This window comes from Impatiens glandulifera, chromosome 1 (assembly GCF_907164915.1).
Source record: "Impatiens glandulifera chromosome 1, dImpGla2.1, whole genome shotgun sequence".
In the NCBI taxonomy this organism is placed as follows: Eukaryota; Viridiplantae; Streptophyta; class Magnoliopsida; order Ericales; family Balsaminaceae; genus Impatiens; species Impatiens glandulifera.
Genome location: NC_061862.1, coordinates 123,142,940 through 123,155,918, shown reverse-complemented (window position 1 = coordinate 123,155,918; position 12,979 = coordinate 123,142,940). Strand labels below are relative to the sequence as shown.

General features: G+C 36.1%; 1 protein-coding gene across 1 annotated transcript; it reads right to left on the bottom strand.

Annotated features, from left to right (window-relative positions):
- Positions 1-4,692: 4,692 nt before the first annotated feature.
- On the bottom strand, positions 4,693-5,336 carry LOC124923124 (miraculin-like). Its single transcript, XM_047463548.1, has one exon. It carries the CDS (start codon positions 5,334-5,336, stop codon positions 4,713-4,715), a length of 624 nt encoding a protein of 207 aa, XP_047319504.1. The 3' UTR covers positions 4,693-4,712.
- Between the last annotated feature and the right edge of the window lie 7,643 nt (positions 5,337-12,979).

The window sequence follows — 12,979 nt, the reverse complement described above, 5'->3', positions numbered from 1 at the left end:
ACTAGGAACTTTATATCGATATGTTTTGACTTAGTCAAGCTCCTATTGTTATTCGAATATAACACAAATGAATTATTGTCACAAAATAACCTAAGGTGTCTTTCTATCCCTTTCAAAATATGCAGCTCAGTGACAAAATTCTTTAGCCATATTGCTTGATTGGATGTCTCATAACATGCTACAAACTCTGTTGTCATGGTGGAGGAAGCTGTAAGTCCTTGTTTGGAACTCTTCCAAGAGATCGCTCCACCAGCCAACAAGAATATATAGCCCGAAGTGGATCTTAAACTATCTTGGCATCTCGCAAAATCAGAGTCAGAATACCCAATTATCTAAGATTATCCGACCTCCGATATGTGAGCATGTAACTTCTAGTTCTCTTTAGATATCTCATAACCCTTTTAGCTGCCTCCCAGTGATCCAAACCTGGGTTGCTCAAATATCTTCCTAATACGCCAACTATGTATGCAATATCTGGACGCGTACAAACTTAGCATACATTAGACCTCCAACTACCGAAGCATATGGAATCTTTTGCATTTCTTGAATTTCCAAATTTCTTTTAGGGCATTGTTGAAGACTAAATTTGTCTCCCTTAGCGACCGAGGTATTTCTTAATTTACAATCTTGTATGCCATATCTTTTAAGTACTTTATCGATATAGCTCATCTATGACAATCCAAGAATTCCTCAAGAACGATCTCGATGTATTTGGATCCCTAATACAAATGAGGCCTCACCAAGATCTTTCATCTCGAAATTTCTCAATAGAAAAGTCTTAGTTTGGTGCAATAAGCCTATATCATTTGAGGCAAGCAAAATGTCATCAACATATAAAATTATATGTATATGTTTACTCCCACTGAATTTGTGATACATACAATCATCAATTTAATTCCCTCCAAAACCAAATGTGAGAATTACCTCATGAAATGTATGGTACCACTGACGATACGCTTGTTTGAGCCCATAAATGGATTTCTTTAATTTGCAAACCATATTCCTTGAATCTCCTAACACAAAGTTTTCTGGTTCCACCATATAAATCATTTCATCAAATTTTCCATTAAAAAATGATGTCTTTACATCCATCTGATGTAGCTCCATATCAAAATGTGCAACGAGCGCCATGATTATTCTAAAAGAGTCTTTAGTTGAAACCAAAGAAAAAGTCAACTTATAATCAATCTCGTATTTTTGATTAAAACCTTTAGCCACAAGACATGCTTTATACTTTTCCACATTACCTTTAGAATCCCGTTTGGTTTTACAAATCCATTTACAATCAACAGGTTTCACCCCTTCTAGCAATGGGATAAGTTCCCAAACTTTATTGTCTTGCATAGATTTATACTCTTTATTCATTGAATCCACTTTGCTGAATTAGAACTATCTATGGCTTGATGAAAATTTATTGGATCATCTTTTATAATGCCAAGCTTATCCTCATGTTCTTGAAGAAATACATATTCATCCGACATAGTACTTCTACTTACTCTTGTGGATCGCCGTAATGGCACTTGTTCTTCAATAATATTTTCTTCTTGAGGTTGTTGAGTTTATACCTCTGGGAGATCAATATCGTCTTGATTTTCTGGAATTATTCCAATATTATCAATGATCAGATGAGAATCTTGATCATTGTCCATACAAATCGGAATATGAGTCAACTCCTTGTTAACCAAATTAGAAGTTGACTCTTTCTCAAAGACAAAATCCTTTATTTGATTCTTCACCCCAAACTCAACATTCTCAAAGAATACAGCTGTTCCTGTCTCAAAAATTGACTTTAAGTTGGGATCATAAAATTTATAGCCCCTTGATCTTTCAGAATAGCCAATAAAGTAACTACTAACTGTTTTGGGGTCCAATTTATCTATATGAGGCTTATAAGGATTTGCCTCTACTGAAAATCTCCAAACATGAAAATGTTTTAGACTGGGTTTTCGCCCTGACCAAAGCTCGTAAGGAGTTTTAGTCGTTGCTTTTATTGTGTCATATAGAATCGAGCGCTCACAATCAGACATGTATGGGCCCTATAGATGAAGACAGATTCATTATGGGTCAAATGAGTTCATACGAGATTCATGAAAGGAGAAGTTAGCATATGGACATGCCAAATTAAAAATGAAATGGCATGGTCCTTGAAGAAAATCCTAAGAACTAGAGGAGAGGCATATCAGATGATGAAATTTAGAATCGGGAATGAAAATAGAATATTATTCTGGCACGATCCATGGTTAGAGAATAATCCCATAATTCTTCGGGAGGAATTCCAATCTATTAAAGTCATAATTAGAAGAAAATATATCTTGTACTCAATTAGAGATATTCAAAAAGGAAAATGCAACTCTATTCTTAGGAGTATTCTAGAAGGAGTCAGAATTTTGAATCTAATTAACAATATACAATTCAATGGAAACATTGATATAAAGAACTGGGATACTGTTATAAATGGAAAGTTTGTGGCAGGAAAAGCATGGGAGATCATTAGAAAAAAGGAGGTGGTGGTAGATTGACACAAAGTAGTCTGGTCTTCAAAGGTTATACCTCGAAACCAATTCATTCTTTGACTAACATTCGGGAAAAGATTGGCGACAAGAGACAAAATTAAGAAGTATATGAATATTCCAGATGTTAATTGCCCAATCTGCACAGAAAAAGAGGAAAACATTGATCACTTGTTTAGGGAGTGTGTATTTGTATCCAAGTTGTGGATCAATTTTTCTCAGAACATTAATATCACTAAATTTTCAAGTACATGGAACGAAATCATAGAGCTTGTAAAGAAAAAGGGTAAGGAATATAGCTTTTACGCGAATGTTTTCAAATGTTTCTTTGGAGCCCTAGTCTACAAAACTTGGAGAGAAAGAAATACATGAATTTATAGAACGAATAAGAGAACAGAAGGAAAAGTTTGAGATTATATTGTTTCTGATGGAAACGCTCTCATACATACATGGAGGGGAATTCCGATTAATGAAGATAATTGGAAGCTCAGTCAAAGATGGAATATCCCCTATAAAATCATTACAAGGAAAGGAAGGTTCAAATAATTCTTGTTTGATGATTTGTTTGTAAAGCAAATGTTTGTTGTTCTATTTGTTCTGTAATTCAATTGTTTGAAACTCATTTGTTTTTTTTCCAACAAAGCTAGGGTCTATCTAACTTTGTTTTTTGAAACTCATTTTCCCTCTTTTGGGGTTTTTAATAAAATGGCAATAAGCCATTTTAAAAAAAAAAGCTATATTAAAAAACACATTGATTAGACATAGAATGCGAAAGCAATTTATTGTTTTACACTTTATGAATTTATTTTGATTGAATAAATATATAATATTTTTTCAATTTTTTTTTTGTATAAATAGAATATTTTAAATATATAAATAAATTTGACATTTTAATTGAAGTTCTTACAAAATATAACATTATTTTCTCTAAAAAAAATTACATCAACATTATATATCATTATATTAATTAATAAACTTATTATATAATTAAATAAATATAATTTGATATATTAAATAAAAAGTAAATAAAATAATATTAAATAATTAATTTTTAATTTATAACGTAAATTAGTTGTAAGAACTTGATTAGGTATACCCAATCCTCTAAGAATAAAAAAAGAAAAAGAACAAAGTGTGTTATGAATAATATGAATAAAAATATAGTAAAACATAATTCAATTTTATTAAATTTATATATATATATATATATATATATATATATATATATATATATATATATATATATATATATATATATATACTTGGATCGGATTATATATATATTTATATATATATATATATATACTTGGATCGGATTATATATATATATAATGATGCTTAATTTTGAAAGTGTCCGAATTGTCGGGTCGAGAGTTGTGATTAATTTGGATATATATATGAGAGTAATATATACTTGGATCGAATTTAGGGTTGACTCGCCCATACACTTAAAACGATTAAAAATAAAATTAAAATTGCTATATGTATGTTTCGAACTTATAACATAACAAAACAAGTACAACTCTTTAACCAACTAGACTAATAACACATTATATTTTAAATTAACACCAAATTTGATGAATGCTGGACATTTTTAACTAACTAATCTATATATATATATAATGATGCTTAATTTTGAAAGTGTCCGAATTGTCGGGAGAGCTGTGGTTAATTTTGATATATATGTGAGAGTAAATGAATATTTGAGACTATAGGTATGTTTCGAACTCGCAACCTAACAAAATAAGTACAATTCTTTAATCAATTAGGCTAATAACACTTTATATTTTAAATTCAACACCAAATTTGATGAATGCGGGACGTTGTAACAATATATTTTTATCCGTGTGCATCACATAGGGATCTTCCTAGTATAAATTAGTATTTAATGATTTTTTTAAATAATAGTGTTTATTTTAATAAATTAAATATTTTAGTTTTTAGTTTTAATATATTTTAATTTAAATTTTAAAAAAAATATTTATAAGTAAATTGATAATATAATATATTAAGTTAAAAAATAATAATAATAATAATAAACTATACTTTTATTCTTAAATAAGAACATGGAAGGACACTTGTTCTTGGATATCCTATATTGACCAAATACTTGATATCTTTATTCAGGAACATTAAAGATCAAGTTACATTATTACAAGTATAAGAAATTGGTAACAGTAAGATTTGCTTTAAACATTTTAATTAATCCACTTTCCGAAACATAACCTTGAATGGCTTCTCACTCAGTACTAAACGCCTCATATGATTTTCATCCACATAGATTCCGACATCCATGCATATAACCTTACAAATATCGCATACCGACGGACAGAACACCAACTTGTAGTCGTTATCATATTTCTCTATCTTAAACCAGTTGCTCACCGTATCTTTCCCCGGATTCCCCTTTTCACCGCCAGTACCCACAAAGTTAAGACCGGTCGCCTCATCCCGACCTGTCAGTTTCCATAACGTCGATTGAATGCATATGGTGGAAGCTTCGAACTGGATATTAAGGTCTGTCGATTCACGGATGACGTCTTTCTTTGGATTCACCGGCGAGAAAGTCAACGGGAGCCCAGTTTCGAGTTCATTGCCTTTCTGGACGACGTCGAGTGGGCAGAAATCGACTTCAGAGTTGTTCACTCGGCCGGTGAATCCCAAAGTTAAGCCTCCTCCCATGCCACAAAAAACAGGTAAGATGTAATATTGGGTTTCTGACCGGAGTTTCTTTCCATTTATGTCGAGGACAGCGTTAGGAGCGGCAGAAGCAACTGCGAAGATGACTTGAAGGATGAGAATTAAGGAAATTGTTGATGTCTTCATTGTTTATCGGTTTCCTGGACTTATAATGAAGTGTTTTGAGTTTGAAGATGAGGGAAGAAAGTTTCATCCCATTAATTTATAGGCTTGTATAGAACTTTTCTCTATGCTCGGCATCTCGCACGTGAAGTTTGAAGAGGATAATATAGTTACGATTAGAAGAAGAGATAGAGAGACGTGCGCCGTAGATATCAATGGCTTAATTATTCATATCTTTAAGAGGCTAAAAGATTTGACTTTCATGTTCAAAGAGACAGTATCCATGAGATGTTTCTTAAGGAAATATTATATATAATAGTTCTAATAACAATAAAATTTTAAAAGTGATTCACATTAATTTTAATTTATATTAATTTTAATTTGTTATTTATTTACGTTGTAATTAGCTGATTCTTTAATAGTTTTATTTGATTGAATTTGTGATAATTCATATCTAGATAGAACTTATAATGATTGTTTTGTTCGTTTAAAGTTATTGTAATATTCATTGAGGTGTTTGATAATGTATTTAATTCTAACATATTCATTTGATTATCGGATACTTAAGAACTTTTCATAAATAAACAGAAATAGATTGATTTTGAGGCTACTTGGGTAATCAATCAAGTAGGTACATAATCTAATCACAAAATAACTAATAACTTATATGACTTGATTGAGGTTGGCCTCCCTAAGGCTATTGAACCAAAGCCCCAGGATAGAAGGGGAAATTGATTATACACTAGCTTCCATCATTCCCATCCATTATCTATTACTTTTTAAATTAGGAAGAATGAATCTGTTAAGCTTTAAACTATAACTTAGCTTTCCGAGTTCTTAATACCATGAATCGGGTTCTTGATAGCTGAGACCGAATATTGAATTCTTTAATCAAGCGCAGCGGATATAATGTGAGAAGTGAATTCGAGGTTAAAGAGAGAAGAAATCGAGGTGAGAAGAGAATACTACTAGAATACACCTAGTAGTCCAAGATAGAGGTTCAAGATTGAGAGAATAATTTAGAGTAACAACTATCACAAGCTTTCATTCATGCCCAAAAAGTGGGGTGGGCATCAGCATTTATAGCGGCTGAATTACCCAATAGTAGTCGGTTACAATTTTGTTACAACAACTTTTAGGGACTTAGTCAACAATCAGTTTTGTGGGAATAGAAAAACAATATTAAAATATTGTTATGCTATGAAAACAGAGTTCCCGACCGAGTCTCTAGCCCAAGTGTTCCATAGGACCGTGGAGGGTGCACTTTCTTATTCGTGGATCGTAACATCATCTCCCCCATCAGAAGTTCGTCGACCCCGACGAAGAGAATGTTGTCTTGTTTGCCTCCTTGTTGCTAGCATCTCCGGGAATTGAATGCTTATAACTTCCGCATCTTCCCAAGTTTGGTCTTCTATTTGGACCCCATCCCAATTGATCAACAATTGTTTTTTCATTTTCCCATGCACCATGATATCTTGTTCACCCACAATTTTGCCGGTCCTATTTGGTTGTGTGCTAAGTTGGGGAATATTTTCAATAGCAGCAGGGGTTCCTTGGAATGATTTTAATTGCGAGACATGGAAGACATTGTGTATCCTAGTGTCGGTCCCGAGTTCCAGCTTGTAAGCAACTTCCTCAATCCTTTCCAACACTTCAAATAGCCCAAAATACTTTGGTGAGAGCTTGTGGAATAACTTCTGGACCGAGCGTTGTCTATATGGCTGTAACTTCACCAATGCCCAGCTACCCACTTGCAATGTGACATCTTTCTCTTCTTGTCCTATTGTTGCTTCATACGATTATAGGCTCTTTTCAAATGGAATTTTATGAGTTGGATTGAGACTTTTCTGGCTGTTAATGATGCATCCACTTCTTCCACTCTCGAGTCTCCTGCTACATACGGTGTGTGGACCGGAGGGGGGTATCCATACATTGCTTCGAAAGGTGTTGTTTGTATTATTGTATGGAAATTAGTATTATACCACCATTCAGCCAAGGGCAACCAGTGTACCCAATCTTTCGGAGTTTTGCCAGCCATGCAGCGTAGATAAGTGACCAAGCATTTGTTGACTATCTCGGTCTGGCCATCCGTCTAGGGGTGATAGGCTGAGGATAAAGCTTGTTTTAGTCCTTATATACTTAAGAATTCCCGCTAGAAGGTGCTTAAGAACACTTTTCCCCGATCACTGATGATGGTTATTGGCATTCCATGGAGCTTGGAAACGTTGTCCACAAATAATTTAGCTACTGTCCGGGTAGAAAAGGGGTGTTGCAGGCTCATAAAGTGGGTCATTTTCGATAGTCTGTCAACTGCCACAAATATAACACTTTTACCTTTTGACTTAGGCAAGCTTTCAATGAAATCCATGGAGACCAATTCCCAAAATCGATTGGGAATTGCTAAGGGCTAAAGCAGACCTATATATGCTGAGTTATCAGGTTTTTTTTTTTTGGCAAACTTCATAGGTTCGGACAAATTCTCTCATATCTTTAAGCATCCCTGATCAAGAGTAAACAAGCTGCATTTTCTTCTGGGTGACCAGAGTCCCCGAATGTTCCCCTTCTGCTCCCAAGTGCATGGTTGTTATTAAGGTATTTCTGAGATCGTTATTCTTTCCCACCACCAACCGGTCCCTTTTTCTTAACATCCCTTGGTCATATGAGCATTCAGGGTGAGAATCAGCATTAGCAAAAATTTCACGAATGACTTTGGCTAAGTTGGGATCTTCTTCATAGCTTTCCTGAATTTTTTTTATGACAGCAGTGTGATAGACCGAAATTCCTGCACATTGGACACCTGCTACCCGCATGGACAAAGCATCTGCCACCAAGTTTTCTTTTCCCCTTTTATATTGAACAACAAAATTGTATCCCACCAATTTGTAGAGCCATTTTCTTGTGTCGGGGTTTGAACTCTTTGTTCCAGCAAGTATGTAAGAGCTTCATGATCGGTCTTCACAATGAATTTCTTGTATCTAAGGTAAGATCTCCACTTTTCCACCGCAAAGGTCAAGGACATCAACTCTTTTTCATACGTGGATGATGGTAACTACTCTAGTTCAATCGCCTTGCTTATGAATGAAATGGGTCGACCTTCTTGCATTAATACTGCCCCTATACCAACTCCGCTTGCATCGGTCTCTACTAAAAATGGAATATTGAAATTTGGAAGCGTCAGGATCGGAGGGGAAAGCATACGCTGCTTCAACAATAGGAATGCATCTTCAGCTTCTTTATTCCATTCAAACAGACCTTTTTTTAACAGGGTCGTGCTATGGAGCCGTTCTTTTATAAATCTTCTATAGTATCCGGTCAGACCAAGGAACCCTTTCAATTGCTTAGGAGATTCTGGAACTGGATATGTGCTCATTGCTTCTAACTTTGTTGGATCCGTGGCTACAACATTCTCGTCAAGGATATGGCCAAGATAAGAAATTTGCTTGCACTCAAAATTACATTTTCCCCTGTTAAGGAATAACTCGTTATGTTGTAATGTTGAAAGTACCTTATGTAGGTGCTGGATATGTTCATTCCTGCTCGGGCTGTATACTAGGATTTCATCAAAAAATACTAGCACGAATTTCCTTAGGAATGGTTTTAAGGTCGCGTTCATTAGGCTTTGGAAGGAGGGTGGTGCATTAGTTAGGTCGAAGGGCATCACCAAAAACTCATACAGGCCTTCGTGAGTCCGGAATGCTGTTTTGTGGCAGTCACCTGGGTGCATCCTTATCTTGTGGAACCCTGAGCGCAAATCGAGCTTGGAAAAGAACTTGGACCCATGCAATTCTTCCATTAATTCTTCAATGACCGGAATAGGAAATTTATCCTTAATGGTTGCTGAGTTTAGCCGCCTATAATCAATACACATTCTCCAGGATAAGTCTTTCTTTCGGACCAACACCACAGGGGCAGCAAAAGAGTTGTGGCTTCTCCTTATGAATCCCCTGTTAAGCATATCATTAACCAAATGTTCAATTTCTGTCTTCTGTAGGGCAGGATATCGGTAAGGACGCAGACATACAACTTATGTTCCTTCCTTTAATGGGATGCGGTGATCCTGTTCCCTGGAGGGTGTTAAGTCCTCAGATTGCTGGAATATTGGGCTGAAGTAATCTAGCATTTGCTGAAGGTCTTCAGAAATATCATATGGTGCCCTTGTAAAGAGTGAAAAAAATTTGTGTTTCGTTTTCACTTCTTATTTGGATCATGGCAGCAACATTTCCTTTCTTTAATAAATTCTCTAGGTGATCACCTTTGATTAAGTTGATTTGTGTATAGGGTATGCCTTGCAAGACTGTGGTTATCCATTCTTTTTCAATAGAGGGCTAATTTTTGAAGTCCCATTTTGAAGGGCCTAGAGTAATCAGCCATTCAATTCCCAGCATAATATGGTATCCTGTCATGGTCAATACCTTCATGTTTGTTTGATAAAACTTACCTTCCATAGACCATTTCAGATTTTGGCAAAAGCTAGAGCATAGAATGTTAGAGCCGTCTTCCAATCGGACCGATAACACTTGGGTGGGAAGTATGTCATGGCTAATGTTCTTCATTATCCTGCTATTAATAAAGTTATGAGTGCTGCATGTATCAATTAGGATCACAACCGGTAGGTTCCCAACTTTACCAAGAATCTGGAGCGTTTGAAAGGTTTTAGAACCCATCAATGCATGTAAGGATATGACTAGTTCTTCCGCTGGTCAAGCTGCAAAGGAGAATCATCAAGGTCTACCTATGGAGCAGATTCTTGGAGACTTGGGGCGCCTTCTTGATCATTGGCCGAGACCATGAATAACTTTGATTTACACTTGTGGTTTGGTTGCCATTTTTCATTGCAAGTGTAGCATATGCCCTTTTTTCTCTTTTCATCCATTGAGACCGGGTCTAATTGCTTAATATGGCCCTAGTTTGCACTCGAAGAGGACCCATATGATGAGCTCGGCTTGATGTATGGGGTTCTGTTCGTGCTTTGCCAACTTGGTTTGACGTTACTCGGATTGGGCAGTAGTGGTGACTCAGCGCTGTACAAGTTCCCACTGCTCATTAGGGACTGATACGTTGCTTCTTGGACCTTAGCCATGGCTTTGGCTTCGTTTAGAGAGTCGGGGAATCACAACCTGATGCAGTTTACAATCTCCTCCCTCAGACCGGACAAGTAGAAATCTATGACGTATTCCCTCGGCATGCTGTAGAGTTTTTGAGAGATCGACATGTATCGTAGATTATATTCTTGAACCGAACTAACCTGTTTCAAATTCATTAGTTGTCTCATTGGAGTGTCGTGTATAGAGGGCCCGAATTGCGACAAGAGGTCTCTTTTGAACACATCCCATGACAAGGCTTCCCTATGGTTGCAGTTCTGAAGATATGACCCATACCATATTCTTGCTTCGCCAGAAATGTGAATAGGGGCGATTTCTAGTTTAGTGGAATCCCTCGTCTTGTCCATCCTGAAGAATTGCTCGGCGGATATCAGCCAACCCTCAACATCGGGTCCATCAAACCGAGGAAAGTCGACCTTGGTTAGACGAGTGGGAGGAACATAGTGTTGGTCGCGGTTCTGGCCAGGGTGATGGGGACGATATTGAGGACCGTGGCAAGAAGGCTCATCATCATCATAGGGGCCGACGCGGGGATCTTGGCCCTTACCCGACGCACCACTTTCAATTGTTGTAAGTCTTTCTTCAAAGGTATTGAATCTTCCGTCCATATTATTTCTTAGTTCGGCCATCTGTTGTTTAAGGTCAGTATTCATAGCAGCCAATTCAGTCATGTGTTGGTGCAAAATGGCTTGCGTAGTTGCTGATTGTTGGGACAATCCTTCGATTAGGAACTTTAGCACCTCCATTTCTGTCTGCTGGCGGGTTTCTACCATTTGGAGAATCGCCCAACTTTGATACCAATATGTTAAGCTTGGAACTATAACTTATTTCAGAGTTCTTGATACCAAGAATCGAGTTCTTGATAGTTGGGACCGAATATGGAATTCTTTAATCAAGCGCAGCGTATATAATGTGAGAAGAGAATTCGAGGTTAAAGAGAGAAGAAACCGAGGTGAGAAGAGAATACTACTAGAATACACCTAGTAGTCCAAGATAGGGTTCAAGACCGAGAGAATAATTTAGAGTAATAACTTTCACAAGCTTTCATTCAAGCCCAAAAAGTGGGGTGGGCATCAACATTTATAGCGGCTGAATTACCCAATAGTAGTCGGTTACAATTCTGTTACAACAACTTTTAGGGACTTAGTCAACAATCAGTTTTGTGGGAATAGAAAAACAGAATTTAAATATTTTTATGCTATGAAAACAGAGTTCCCGACCGAGTCTATAGCCCAAGTGTTCCACAGGACCGTGGATGGTACACTTTCTTATTCGTGGATCGTAACATAATCATATTTTTGTTACACTTCTTCTCCCATGTTAATTTTCTCTCATATAATTATAATATTATATATATTTTATAATTATATTACACTATTTTTTATAACTAAAATAATCATAAAATTTTAATTTATTTATTAAAAAAATTATTTCAATTATTTAAATAATATCAATAAATTAGTAGAAGAGGGGTTGAATACTATTTTTCTATTTTTCACTTAAATGCGATTTTAATCCTTTCAAAGATTGAAAATTTGTTTCTATTCTTGGACTAATCGTAGCAAACTCTTAAACGGTTTCAAGTGCGAAAAATGTTTGTAGGATTTGAAGCGACAGATATAAGAATGAATGAAGTAATGAAAAGATAACACAAGATTTTATAGATGTTCGGAGATAAAAACTTCTACGTCACCCCTTCTTCTGTTTCCAGAAGGATTCCACTAGAAGACTTTGATTTGTATAGACGCTATACAAACCCACTCAGATCACAGGTCTTAACACTTGTTTGTCTAAACTTCTATCTCTCACACTATTTTGTTGAATAGACGACTAACTGTTCAACTTGCACAAGTAAGATCATTATCGAATGATACAAAATATTATCGACTAAACTATCTTGTGTGATCATCGTGTATGTTAACGTCGCTCAACATATATCGTCTCGTGTATGCATAACGTAGTGACTTGTAAAAAACTGAACGCTTCATCGTAGTTCTCTGATGCCTTTTTATACTTGAGGCATGGCAACGCTCAAATCCATTTTGTCGATACGTGGCAACGGTATATTTGTCGTATTCCTGGCGTACGGGGTTTTAGAGGGAAAGGGAATGGAATATTCGTTTATCGTTTTGCATGTCAGAGCAGAGAGCTGGTTGTACATTTTTCCCTATTGCAATTTATGAGTGCTCAACTACTTGACTTAGCTGATAAGCATTAGTTGATGTGGAAGTCAGTTGATAGCGAGCTTTGCTGATGATCAACTATGTTGATGAGCTACTCTACTGATAGCGAACTTAGTTGTTGATCAGTTCAGCTGCTAATAAACTCTGTTGATGCGAGCTCTACTGCGAGCAAACTCTACTGTGAGCGAACTCTGTTGTTTGAGCAACTCTGCTGCCAACAAACTTTGCTATTTGAGCAACTCTGCTGCCATCGAACTCTACTGCCAACGAACTCTTCTATTTTAATGACTTTTTTATAGCAAATCTGTTGATAGAGAATGTTCAGCTGATGAAAACTCTACTATTGGCGAACTCTACTGATGGAGCAGCTCAGCTGATAGTG